This window comes from Marmota flaviventris, chromosome 8 (assembly GCF_047511675.1).
Source record: "Marmota flaviventris isolate mMarFla1 chromosome 8, mMarFla1.hap1, whole genome shotgun sequence".
NCBI classification, from domain to species: Eukaryota; Metazoa; Chordata; class Mammalia; order Rodentia; family Sciuridae; genus Marmota; species Marmota flaviventris.
Genome location: NC_092505.1, coordinates 84344935 through 84357336, shown reverse-complemented (window position 1 = coordinate 84357336; position 12402 = coordinate 84344935). Strand labels below are relative to the sequence as shown.

At 35.2% G+C, this 12402-nt stretch overlaps 1 protein-coding gene and 1 non-coding gene across 2 annotated transcripts in view; both read right to left on the bottom strand.

Moving 5' to 3' along the window:
* Window positions 1-12402, bottom strand: part of Mccc1 (methylcrotonyl-CoA carboxylase subunit 1) — a 57481-nt gene that overhangs the window by 19148 nt on the left and 25931 nt on the right. The window contains exons 8-11 of the mRNA XM_027942170.3: window positions 10997-11108; window positions 9660-9741; window positions 7743-7870; window positions 1175-1358 (exon numbers count right to left, since the gene is read on the bottom strand). Of these exons, the coding sequence (XP_027797971.2) occupies window positions 1175-1358; window positions 7743-7870; window positions 9660-9741; window positions 10997-11108 (506 nt within the window). The remainder of the gene's footprint in view (window positions 1-1174; window positions 1359-7742; window positions 7871-9659; window positions 9742-10996; window positions 11109-12402) is intronic.
* Trnam-cau (transfer RNA methionine (anticodon CAU)) lies at window positions 9462-9534 on the bottom strand. Its single transcript has one exon. It is a non-coding gene; the product is annotated as a tRNA-Met (tRNA).

Below are 12402 nucleotides of genomic sequence, written 5' to 3'. Positions count from 1 at the left end.
ATCTCAAAAATGGGCACAGTAAATAATACCTGCTCATGAGGGAGGTGGGTCTCATGTTAAAAGAGGCCCACACAGAAAAATCACCAAAAATAGATAGGAGGCACTAAGGAATTCTTAGTTATAACCAATGTTATTTAATCGTATGCCAAACTATGAAAGCTCTTGCACTATTCCTTTCCAATGTAATTTGTTTTTTATTATTATTGTTTAGCTTATACTACTTATACTTGACTTTAAGTTCCTTGAAGGCAGAGTGTCTATATTATAATAGATATCACAGTCAATTTTAATCACTTTTAGAACTAGACAAAGTAAAATAATAAAACAATAGATATAACATATTTTTTATTCTAATTTGTTATATATGACAGCACTATGCATTTCAATTTAGATACATAATTTTTCTTGGTAAAGTTTTAACAAGTATGTTGCATTTTAAAACAACAGTACATTGTTTAATGTATAATAAATAATAAATAATACCTTTATTTATTTATTTATTTTTATGTAGTGCTGAGGATCGAACCCAGGGCCTCGCCCACGTTAGGCAAGCACTCTACCACTGAGCCACAGTCCCAGCCCCATAGTTAATGCTTTAAAAATAATTATTATAGGGGGCTGTAGCTCAGTGGCAGAGCACTTGCCTAGCAGGGGTGAGGCACTGTATTCGATCTTTAGCACCACATAAAAATAAAACAATATTAAAGACATTCTGTCCATCTACAACTACAAAAAAGTTGTTTTTTAAAAAATTAACTCTTATAGAAGGAAAAAGTAAAATTTGATGGAAATCAATTAAATCCCTTACTTTAAAACATGCCAGATATTTCCATAAGACTCCATCCCAAAATAAATAATGCTCCAAAGCCAGGCACAATGGTGGTAACTCTAGTCCCAGTTGAGGCAGGAGAATCACTTGAGCCCCAAAGTTCAAGGTCAGCCTGAGTAATACAGTAAGATCCTATCTCAAAGGAAAAAAAAAATGCACTAGAAGTTTAACAAGAGTGAGACTTTTGGGTTGTGGCTCAGTGGTAGAGTGCTTGCCTAACATGTGCAGGGCCCTGGGTTCAATCCTCAGCACCACATAAAAATAAAAAAAAAATAAAAGTATTGTGTCCAACCACAACTAAAAAATAAAATATTAAAAAAAAAGAGACTTTTCATTTCACATTACCTTGCTGAACGCCAGTTTCAATCCGAGTGAAAGAGTCTGCTTGAGGGGTAGAGAGGTGCACCAGTGGTCCAGCCCCTGGCATGAAGTTATTGTTTGGATCTTCTGCATATATTCTAGCCTCAAAGGCATGGCCTTGCAGAGGTATTTCTTCCTGTCTCAAAGGAATCTTCTCTCCTGCTGCAATCTGATAATAGATGAATAATTCCTCTTAGGAAAATACCAATTATAGCAGTTACAAGACTTAGTAAGTCAATGGTCCTGTTTGTTTTTTCCCCTATGGAAAGTGTACAATGGACTTTGCAATACAGCCAAATGAAAACTATGATTTTATCCATTCACTTGAGTATTCAGCAAAACAGAAATAGATTAAAGCACAGATGCAGCTTGAGAATCATGTATTAATTGCAATGGGTTTCTAGAGATTTTAAGTGGAAAAAGGCAAACTGATGGCTAATTTGCAAATATAAAAATCAACATTTGTAGCTGGGTGCGATGGCACACGTCTGTAATACCAGCAGCTCGGGAGGCTGAGCCAGGAGAATAGTGAATTCAAAACCAGCCTCAGCAATGACGAGGTGCTAAGCAACTCCATGAGACCCTGTCTCAAAAAAAATACAAGATAGGGTTAGGGATGTGGCTCAGTGGTTGAGTGCCCCTGAGTTCAATCTCCGGTTCAAAAAAAAAAAAAAAAAATTAACATTTGTTTAATATAATCAAAACCAAATTTCTTACTGGCAAGATATTCTTGGTTTTCATTTTAAAACATTAGCACTCCAGTCTAAAAATCAATAAATCAATCTTTTTTTTTTTTAAGAGAGAGAGAGAAATTCTTAACATTTTATGTTTTTAGTTATTGGCAGACACAACATCTTTGTTTGTATGTGGTGCTGAGGATCGAACCCGGGCCGCACGCATGCCAGATGAGCGCGCTACCGCTTGAGCCACATCCCCAGCCCCAATAAATCAATCTTTTTTATAATAAATTATTAGTTGATGTTTAGAACTACATTCACAGAAATGAAATAAATATGTTGGCCTTAGTCATCCTACGTTGTAATCTTTGTCAGCAAGTGAGTGATAAAGGGAAAAGGAAACAGCATTTTTTTTTTTTTCAGTCCATCCCTCACCTCCTGAAACTGTGTGTGTGTGTTTTTTTTTTTAAGTTGTGGATGGATACAAGACCTCTGTCTTATTTATTTTTATGTGGTGCTGAGGATGGAACCCAGTGACTCACATATGCTGGGCAAGTGCTCTATCACTGAGCTACAACCCAAGCCCCAACACCATGGGCTTTAAGCTTATTAAGTTTATGTGTGATACCAGATTATAAACAGGATCATCATTATTATTTATTACTACTATAATTATTACTATTTTGGCTCTTACGTACAAAAACAATGAATTTCTCTCTTCAACTAGTACAACTTGGAAAAGGCTAATGGAGGATATTTGGTCACTTTCTCTCTTTACTCTCTTCTTCGAGTGTTTCCTCAAGATGAGAAAATGACAACCTGAGGAAGCAATATAGATACAGGAGAAAAGACTCTAAGTAACTTAGCATAATCCTGAACTAAACAGGTAAGCTTAAAATAGAAGCAAATGTTTCATCTCTTTGAACCTATAAATCAGGAACCACAGTTGTTTAGAACAACAACAACAACAAAGAACTGAGTGCCTTTATGGTACAGTATTTCAACTCTTATCACTTGGGTTCAAACTTTGCCTCTATACTCATTGTGACCTGGGCATGTTTTTTGTCCCATTATTCCAGATATGGAATACCTTTTAAGACCTTAAACTGAGCAACAAATATACCACTTACCAATGGTAACTTTGAAATAATTATTATGTTTGTAGAGTTCTATTCTTTTGAGGAAAGTAATAGGTAATGAGGAGAGGGTTTGAAATATTTTAAAGTTCATTGTGAAAATGGCATAAATTTTACTGCAGAAGTTACTTTTACTAAATGATCAACTGAACAAAATAGTACATATATAACTGATAATGTAATATAAGAAATTCACACATGAAAATATTTTATGGAACTAGGTTGTGATTTTATTTCAAGAAATGCATTGTATTCCAAACTATAAATGTTCAAAAGCAGCTGTCCTATAAACAGGACACAGGAACAATGTATACTCTTAGCAATATATTGTGCAATATATTGCTGCATGACAAACTCTAATATAATGTTGCTACTTGTGGTAATTTTGTTGACAAATTGTGACCTGTGTTTCCCTGCTCTACAGAATATATTAGAGTCAGGTGCAGTGGCATACTCCTGTAATTCCAGCAGTTTAAGAGGCTGAGGCAGGAGGATCTCAAGTTCAAAGCCACTTAGGGAGGCCCTAAGCAACAGGTCCTGTCTCAAAATAAGAAATAGAGGCTGAAGATGTGGCTAAATGGGTAACCACTCTGGGTTCAATCCCTGTACAAAAGAAAAAAAAAAAAAAAAAAAAAGAATGTATTAGGGAAAACACTGATTCTGAAAGCTTGAGGAAAATGAGGAATTCTTTTAGAGTATTCTAGCCTGGAGGAGATTTTTGAAGAAATATTAATACTTGAAATAGACGATGCATATTATTCTGCAGAAAGTAAGCATGAATTTGAAGTACTTAGCTAGATGAGTTAAATACTTTTAGGAATTATTATGTTTTCATAATAAAAGTATCATAAGCTGCCCTCCATAAGAAACTACTGGTTAAATGATGAAGATTTGGGTATGTCTAGTATCAAAATGCAATGTCAAGAAATTATTTCCTGGAGCTGAAAAGTATCACATATTTTTGCAACAATAACAAATGACAATATTGAAGATAAATGTTTTCAAATTCATCTTCTAATAAATATGACTCAAAAGTCATGCATGACATTCAGTTTCTTTGAAGAATGTTTGACAGTGGTTAAAATATCAGATCTTATGGACACAATTCACTGAAACAATTTATAAGAGGTAAGTCCCTAAGATTTGGTTACACATTCTGGGCACAGTGAGGAATATGGAAATACTGCTATAACTTTGTGTTTAACTTTAACTTGGAAAAAGTTCTCAAGAAGGACCCAATGATGGTCTTCTGCTTGGGAGTAAGGTAGTTCTATAAATGTTAGAAGTGATAAAGAACCCAATCATGCTTTTTTTTCCTTGACAATTTATTCAGTCAGTATGACTTGTTTGTATACCTTTGAAATACTGGTTTCCACCAGGGGAGATGGCATATGCCTATAATCCCAGCAGCTCAGGAGGCTGAGGCAGGAAGATCATGAGTTCAAAACCAACCTCGGCAATTTAGTGAGGCCCTAAGCAACTCAGTGACATCCTGTCTCTAAATAAAAATACAAAAAACGGGCTTGGAATGTGGCTCAGTGATTGAGTGCCCTGGGTTCAATCCCTGCTCCCCCCCCCCTCAAAAAAAAAAAAAAAGAATTGGATTCTAAGTTAGAAGCACCATGAGGAAAAACAAGTCATTGGGTCATATGATTACAGATTTGATACTAATAACGAAATTCTCATTGCAAAATGGTTAGATAATAAATGTGTCATTGTTGGAATAAACTATGACCTGATGAAACTACTTGGCAAAGTTCAATAGTGGAAATAAAAAAGAAAGAGTAGAGCCAGTGTAAGGCAGTAGGCACCTGCAACAATCTCAGTGGTGCTATGGACAAACATGATTGGTTGGTTTCCAAATATTCCACTTCTATTAGAGGTAAAAAATGGTTTTGGCCTTTGTTCACTCGAGTAATTGATATGTGAATCATAAATGCATGGATTATTCACAGAATTGTGAACAAAGATGAAGAAAGAACTCATAAACTTGTTGGATTTCAAAAGAGACATCTGCTTAGCATACTGAAAGGATGCAATGAGAAACCATCATGAGGAAGAGACTGTAATACTCCTAGACCTATTAGTGTCCAAGATGATATCCTATCAGTTGACAAGAGCAGCTGTATTACTCTCAAATGGCAAGAACAGTGATGATATCAAAATGTAATGTAATCCTTTGTTTGAAGTATTTGTTCCTTTCCACCAAAATTAATTGTTTAAGAGGTCATAAAAATTGCTTCTTTGTAATGTATTATTTGTAATGTATAATTTTGTAATGTATTATTTGCCAAATGTCCTATTCATAAGATGGCTTATATACGTAAAAGAAACTATATTGTCCCAGTGTCCTACATGTAGGAAAATGTATATTTTTGTTCTTCATGATAATAAGCCCTAGACTATGATTTCTAAGCCATTTTAATGCACCTTTGTCAATGTTGTTAAAATATTTGCAGACTTGAAAACTTGGGACTTAATGGGTTAAGCTCTCCATGCTTCAGAGAAAAATGTCTGGTATACAGCAAGCACTATGTGTTAGCTGGTATTATTTCATTTCTACCTTTTAATGAAATTCTCTTTAACATTTTAATAAAAAGTTCTATGTGGTTTTTTTCTTTGTTTGTTTTAAAAATTTTTTTAAAACATTTTTTTTAGTTGTATTTGGACACAATGTCTTTATTTTATTTATTTTTTGTGGTGCTGAGGATCGAACCCAATGCTAGGCAAGTGCTCTACCACTGAGCCATAATCCCAGCCCTATGGCTATTGTAATTTCTTAAGTTTCAGAAATAATGCTGATTTCCCTGGTATACAAAAGCTTTCTTCGTCCCTAATCCTTAGAAAACTTTATCCTCTATGATTTCAAAGATCTAGACTTTCTTGGTTATTGCTTTAAAGAAAAATATCCTCCATTTCCTTGAATCTGGGAAACATAAGTACACTTGCCAGAAATTTTCTAATTCACTAGTTTTTCCTGATGTTCACTAACACTTACTAGCCTGATATATCTGTTTTTTTTCATTAGTTCTCAAGGCTAAATAGGCCTAGAAGAATCTTTTGGTTCCTTAAAACCACCAGTCATTCCCAGGGAACCAGCAAAAGGAACATCATATTATTGTCCACAGGAACCCTGAAAAGACAAAATTATCAAAATAATCAAGACTTCAACATCACAGCACGTGAAAACATAATTTAGATTCAGTACATACAAAGAACAAAGAATCATACAGGAGTTGTGGTAGAATACTTGCCTAGCAAGTGTGAGGCACTGGGTTTGATTCTCAGCACCATATATAAATAAATGAACAAAAAAAAGGTCCATCAATGTCTAAAAAAATTTTTTGGGAGGCTAGGGCTGGGGATGTAATTTAGTTGTACAGTGTTTGTCTAGCATGTATGAGTCCCTGAGTTCAATCCCCAGCATTGCAAAAAACAAACAAATATATTCCTTCATATTAAAAAAGGAGGAATGAGGTAAAATAAACTGAAGAGAACAAAACAGACTAAGCTATTATTATTAACATTTGAAGGATATGCTTTAGGGAACTCGGGTTTATACTAATATTTCTCAAACAATCCACAGTAAAAGAATAGTTATGGGTGTATTTTCTTTTTCTTTCCAATATCTTTATTTTATTTATTTATTTATAAGTGGTGCTAAGGATCGAACCCAGTGCCTCACGCATGCGAGGCAAGTGCTCAACCACTGAGCTACAACCTCAGCCTCTTTCTTTTCTTTTAAATATTTTTTAGTTGTAAATGGACCCAATAACTTTATTTATTTATTTTTATGTGGTGCTAAGGATCTAACCCAGTGCCTCATGGATAATGAGGCAATTGCTCTACCACTGAGCTACAACCCCAGGCTTGTATTTCTTTTTGTATAATATAGAAGACACATCCTACCAATGTCAAATGCTTTAAAAGTTTCCAAACATTAACTCTGAATAACAATTATGAATGAACATTTACTCAAGGGCTTGGAACAGTTTATAAATCAAGACTTTATGTGGATCATTCTATTGGTCTAGATCATTCCCTGGGCTCTTCATTCCCAACTCTGCCTTAAATTCATTTCATCTTGGCTAGCATCTGTCCTGCCTCTAAAATCGAATGATAGTATGGCCCAGAATGCTGTGGCCTTAGATAGACCACAAAGCTTTGACCTTGAGACCATGTGTTCATCACAAGTTTAAGTAATGAACCTAAACTGCTGGCTTGCCTGGTGCCTAAGTGGAATTAGAAACCTGAGTCCCTATAGTGCCAACAGTGTCATAGCATCAACTATAACTTCACTTTTTACCTCTTATTTTCCTGTCTTTATCACAACCACCAGAAAGTGAATCCTGTCCAAAGTGATGCCTCTTTTTGGAGGCCAGAGACTTATCTTTATTTACTACTACTACTATTTTTTTTATTATTATTATTATTTATTATAATATATGTGTTGCCAGGGGTCAAGTCCTGGGCCTCATGCATGCTAGACAGGTGTTCTACCACTGAATGGCATGCTCACTCCTTCAAGAATAATCTTCAATAGAAAAAATATTCTCATGGGGCTGGGGATGTGGCTCAAGCAGTAGCGCGCTCGCCTGGCATGCGTGCGGCCCGGGTTCGATCCTCAGCACCACATACAAACAAAGATGTTGTGTCCGCCGAGAATTAAAAAATAGATATTAAAAATCTCTCTCTCTCCCACTCTTTCTTTAAAAAAAAAAAAAGAAAAAATATTCTCACCCTAAGCTGCCATTCCACCAAGTCAGTTCCTGTGATCATCTCTGTAACAGGATGTTCCACTTGAAGCCTTGTATTCATCTCCATGAAGTAGAAATTGTGTTTTGAGTCCATAATAAATTCCACAGTGCCTAGAAGATAAAAAATCAGTAGCAAATCAAGTCTTATGGATGTCTCCATTTAATGGTAAACATTTTGCATTTAATGAAGAAAACATCTCACATTTTGCAGCAGCAAATGAATGTCAGTTAAAATAGGGAGCTGCGTAAGATTTAGCAATGGAAAAGTATATTTGGGGCTGTGCCTAAATTATGAATCAGTTTCAGCTGTTGCAGTGAGAGCATGATTGGACCATGTGTTACTGCACTAGAGCACCAAGATCCTCAGAACCTCATGCCAGGACATCCCACCTCATTCCAACTCTCTGGAGAAAAACACATTTTCCCCCCTGATTGTGGAAGTTACTTGGAAGTTTCCTTTTGCAGATGACACACTGAAAGTTGGTCTAGCAACTAAGCCATATATTAATGTTTTATCTATCAGCACTCTATAAAGACCTATAATACCCTCCCCCGCTTTTTTTCCCTGCAGTGTTGGGGATCAAATCCAGGGCCTCGAACATGCTAGGCAAGCTTCCCTTATATTTATTAAGGTGATATTTTAAACAACAAACTTTAATTTAAGTGTAGGAATATATGAGGACTCTGTGACTTTTTTTCTTTTTTTTAAATTTTTTAATATTTATTATTTTTTTAGTTATCGGCGGACACAACATCTTTGTTTGTATGTGGTGCTGAAGATCGAACCCGGGCCGCACACATGCCAGGCAAGCGCGCTACCGCTTGAGCCACATCCCCAGCCCCAACTCTGTGACTTTCTATTCAATTTTGCTGTGAACTTAAACTGCTCTAAAGGGTTGGGGAATGTAGCTCAGCCTAGCATGCATGAGGCCTTGGGTTAAATCCATAGCAATGCAATAATGAAACAAAACAAAACAAAACAACAACAATCCCAAACCAAAAAATTACTCTAAGTTTATTTTAAAAAAGCAAAAAATGGCACCAGGTATGGTGGCATGTGCTTGTAATCCCAACGCCTCAGGAGGCTGAGACAGGAGGACCTTGGGTTCAAAGCCAGCTTCAGCAATGGCAAGGCACTAAGCAACTCAGTGAGACCCTGTCTCTAAATAAAATACAAAATAGGGCTGGCCATATGGTTCAGTGGTCAAGTGGCCCTGAGTTCAATCCCCAGTACTCCCCGCCTCCCCCCCAAAAAGAGCAAAAAACGAAGTCAGTAATTTCATTTAAAAATAGACTAGAGGTCTGGGGCTGTGGCTCAGCGGTAGCACACTTCCTGGCATGTGTGAAGCACTGTGTTTGGTTCTCAGCAACATACATAAATAAATAAATAAATAAAATAAGTATCAACAATTAAAAAATATTAAAAAAACAATAGAATAGAAGGGCTGGGGTTGTGGTTCAGTGGTAGAGCACTTGCCTAGCACATGTGATGCACTGGGTTTTATCCCTCAGCACCACATAAAAATAAAAAATAAATAAAGATATATAAAAATAATTAAAAAATAGAACAGAAAATATCAAAACTTACCATATATAATCAGGACAAGTAATGATTAGTGAAATGTTTGTTTCAAATATATGTATTCAATCACAATCACCTATGTGTGCACACTGGGTCTCAATATAAAATTTTTTTTTTTTTTGGTGGTGCTGGGGATTGAACCCAGGGCTTTTTGCATATGAGGCAAACACCCTACCAACTGAGCTATGTCCCCAGCCCTAAAGTGTATTTCTTCCTGTGGATATTGTCAAAGAAGCTTGAAACCACTGATTTAAATATTATGTTTTTCTTTCCTACTGATACAAAAATAAATTACTTTTGACTCTTTGGTTAACATACCTGCTCCAACATAATTTACAGCTTTAGCAGCTCTGACTGCAGCTTCTCCAAGTTTTTGTCTTACTTCAGGTTTAATACCAGGCTATGAAAAAAATATATTTTTTAGTACCTTTACTTACTGGAAGTTCCACTAAAATGTAGTATTATATTTTAGGTATCAAATAACTATATTAAAAAGATAAAGATAAAAAGCTAATGTTATATACTGCCTCAAGAAACACTGTACCAGTTTAACTGTCATTATACCAAAAGTTAATAGTTCTGCTAGTGATTTCTATGAATCTCAGGTATTACTCAGCATATTTGCTTATCTTTATGCCTTCCATGTACAGAATAACTTTTATAACTACATGAAAGATTTTAAGTATTAAAATGAAAACTTTCAATGACTCTCATATGACTTCAGAATGGCAGAGTAATCTGAATCATGAGCCTAATGATTTCTTGAAATAAGAGGAAACCTTAAGATTCCAAACTAATAAACAAGATTCACAAAATGAAATATATTATCAGTAAGTAAGCAAAGTTTTTTAATATTTTAAAACAGTGCTCTATAGGTATACATTTAAGCAGTCACTGCTTTACTGAAATTATTGTTGACATATACTTCAAATGGTCTAATATACTCTGCAACAGAAATTACATTGATTAACTAGAAATCTCACATTCCTGACTTTTGGAAATACATATTGAAAAACAAAACAAAACAAAACAAACAAAAAAATAAAAACAACAACAAAAAAATGTATCTAACCCAAGGCAGCAGCAGGACAAAAATAAATATAAATACAAAAGTACATGGTCCTCACAGTTGGTCTTAACCCAAACAACAACCTAAACCCATTAAGAACAAGACTTGAAAAGATGTAAAAAAAATTAATTTTAGGGAGCAAAGGAGTTGGCCCTCTTTCCTCCACTTTATGGTAGGAAGATGGCTAATATATCTTAGGAACATCCAAAAGAGTTGCTAAAAATGTTCTCTATAAAAAACACATTCAATTAACCAGACCTTTCCATTCTATTGCTGTAATAAATCTAGTTAATTACAATTTAAAATGTGCTCCGAAACCTCACTATTTAGCTCACTCTAAGTCAGATACTTGGATCATAGTAGATTTTTCCAGATTCCACCTAGAAGGAACATGGTTCGTTGTATGTAGCTAGCCCAGGTCACTAATGCCCTCTTCATCAGCAGTGAGACCCTATCATTACATCATGCTGGGAAGCTGTCATCCAGCAGGACTTGGAGGGGTAGGAGTCACTAGCTTCACAGATTTCTGATGTAAAGTAAGATTTACATTATGGAGAAGTTTCTAACTTCCTTTCAACATCCTTACCGCTGGGGCCTCCTCAATGATCTTCTGATGTCGCCTCTGCACACTACAGTCTCTTTCAAACAAGTACACTGCATTGCCATGATGATCTCCAAATACCTGGACTTCTACATGCCTATTTAAAAGCAAACACACACATACTTTAAGGGTGACAAATATTACATTAATTAACACTGTTGGCCACAGTGACCAGGATTCCTTTTTACTTTCTTTAAGAAAAAGTTAATTTTTGACCTTAGAATAGAGGTTATGGATTTATAAACAGAATTACAATCTCAAGAAAATCAATGAAGGGGCTGGGGATGTGGCTCAAGCGGTAGTCGCTCGCCTGGCAATGCGTGCGGCCTGGGTTCGATCCTCAGCACCACATACAAACAAAGCTGTTGTGTCCGCCGGAAACTAAAAAATAAATATTAAAAAAATTCTCTCTCTCTTTAAAAAAAAAAAAAGAATAAAAAAAAAAAAAGAAAATCAATGAAAAAGTTGCCAATTGCATGATAAACACTAAAGAGAAAATATTTACATATATGAAATGACTGGCAAATAAGAAAAAGACTAAAAATAGAGGAGACTAAAAATAAGGGTGGATCATAATGGAATGAAACTGAAAATCAACGATAAAAGAAGGAAGGAAAAAGCATACATCACTTGGAGAATGAACAATAGGTTACTGAATGATCAATGGGTTATAGAAAACATCAAGGAGGAAATTAAAAAATTCTTAGAGATAAATGAAAACACAGACACAACATATCGGAATCTATGGGACACACTGAAAGCAGTTCTAAGAGGAAAATTCATTGCTTGGAGTTCATTCCTTAAAAAAAAGAAAAAACCAACAAATAAATGATCTCATACTTCATCTCAAAATCCTAGAAAAAGAAGAGCAAAACAACAGCAAAAGAAGTAGAAGGCAAGAAATAATTAAAATCAGAGCTGAAATTAATGAAATCGAAACAAAAGAAACAATTGAAAAAATTGACAAAACTAAAAGTTGGTTCTTTGAAAAAATAAACAAAATCGACAGACCCTTAGCCATGCTAGCGAAGAGAAGAAGAGAGAGAACTCAAATTACTAGCATACGGGATGAAAAAGGCAATATCACAACAGACACTTCAGAAATACAGAAGATAATCAAAAATTATTTTGAATCCTTATACTCCAATAAATTAGAAGATAGTGAAGGCATAGATAAATTTCTTAAGTCATATGATCTGCCCAGATTGAGTCAGGAGGATATAGAAAACCTAAATAGACCAATATCAACTGAGGAAATAGAAGAAACCATCAAAAGACTACCAACTAAGAAAAGCCCAGGACCGGATGGGTATACAGCAGAGTTTTACAAAACCTTTAAAGAGGAACTAATACCAATACTTTTCAAGCTACTTCAGGAAATAGAAAAAGAG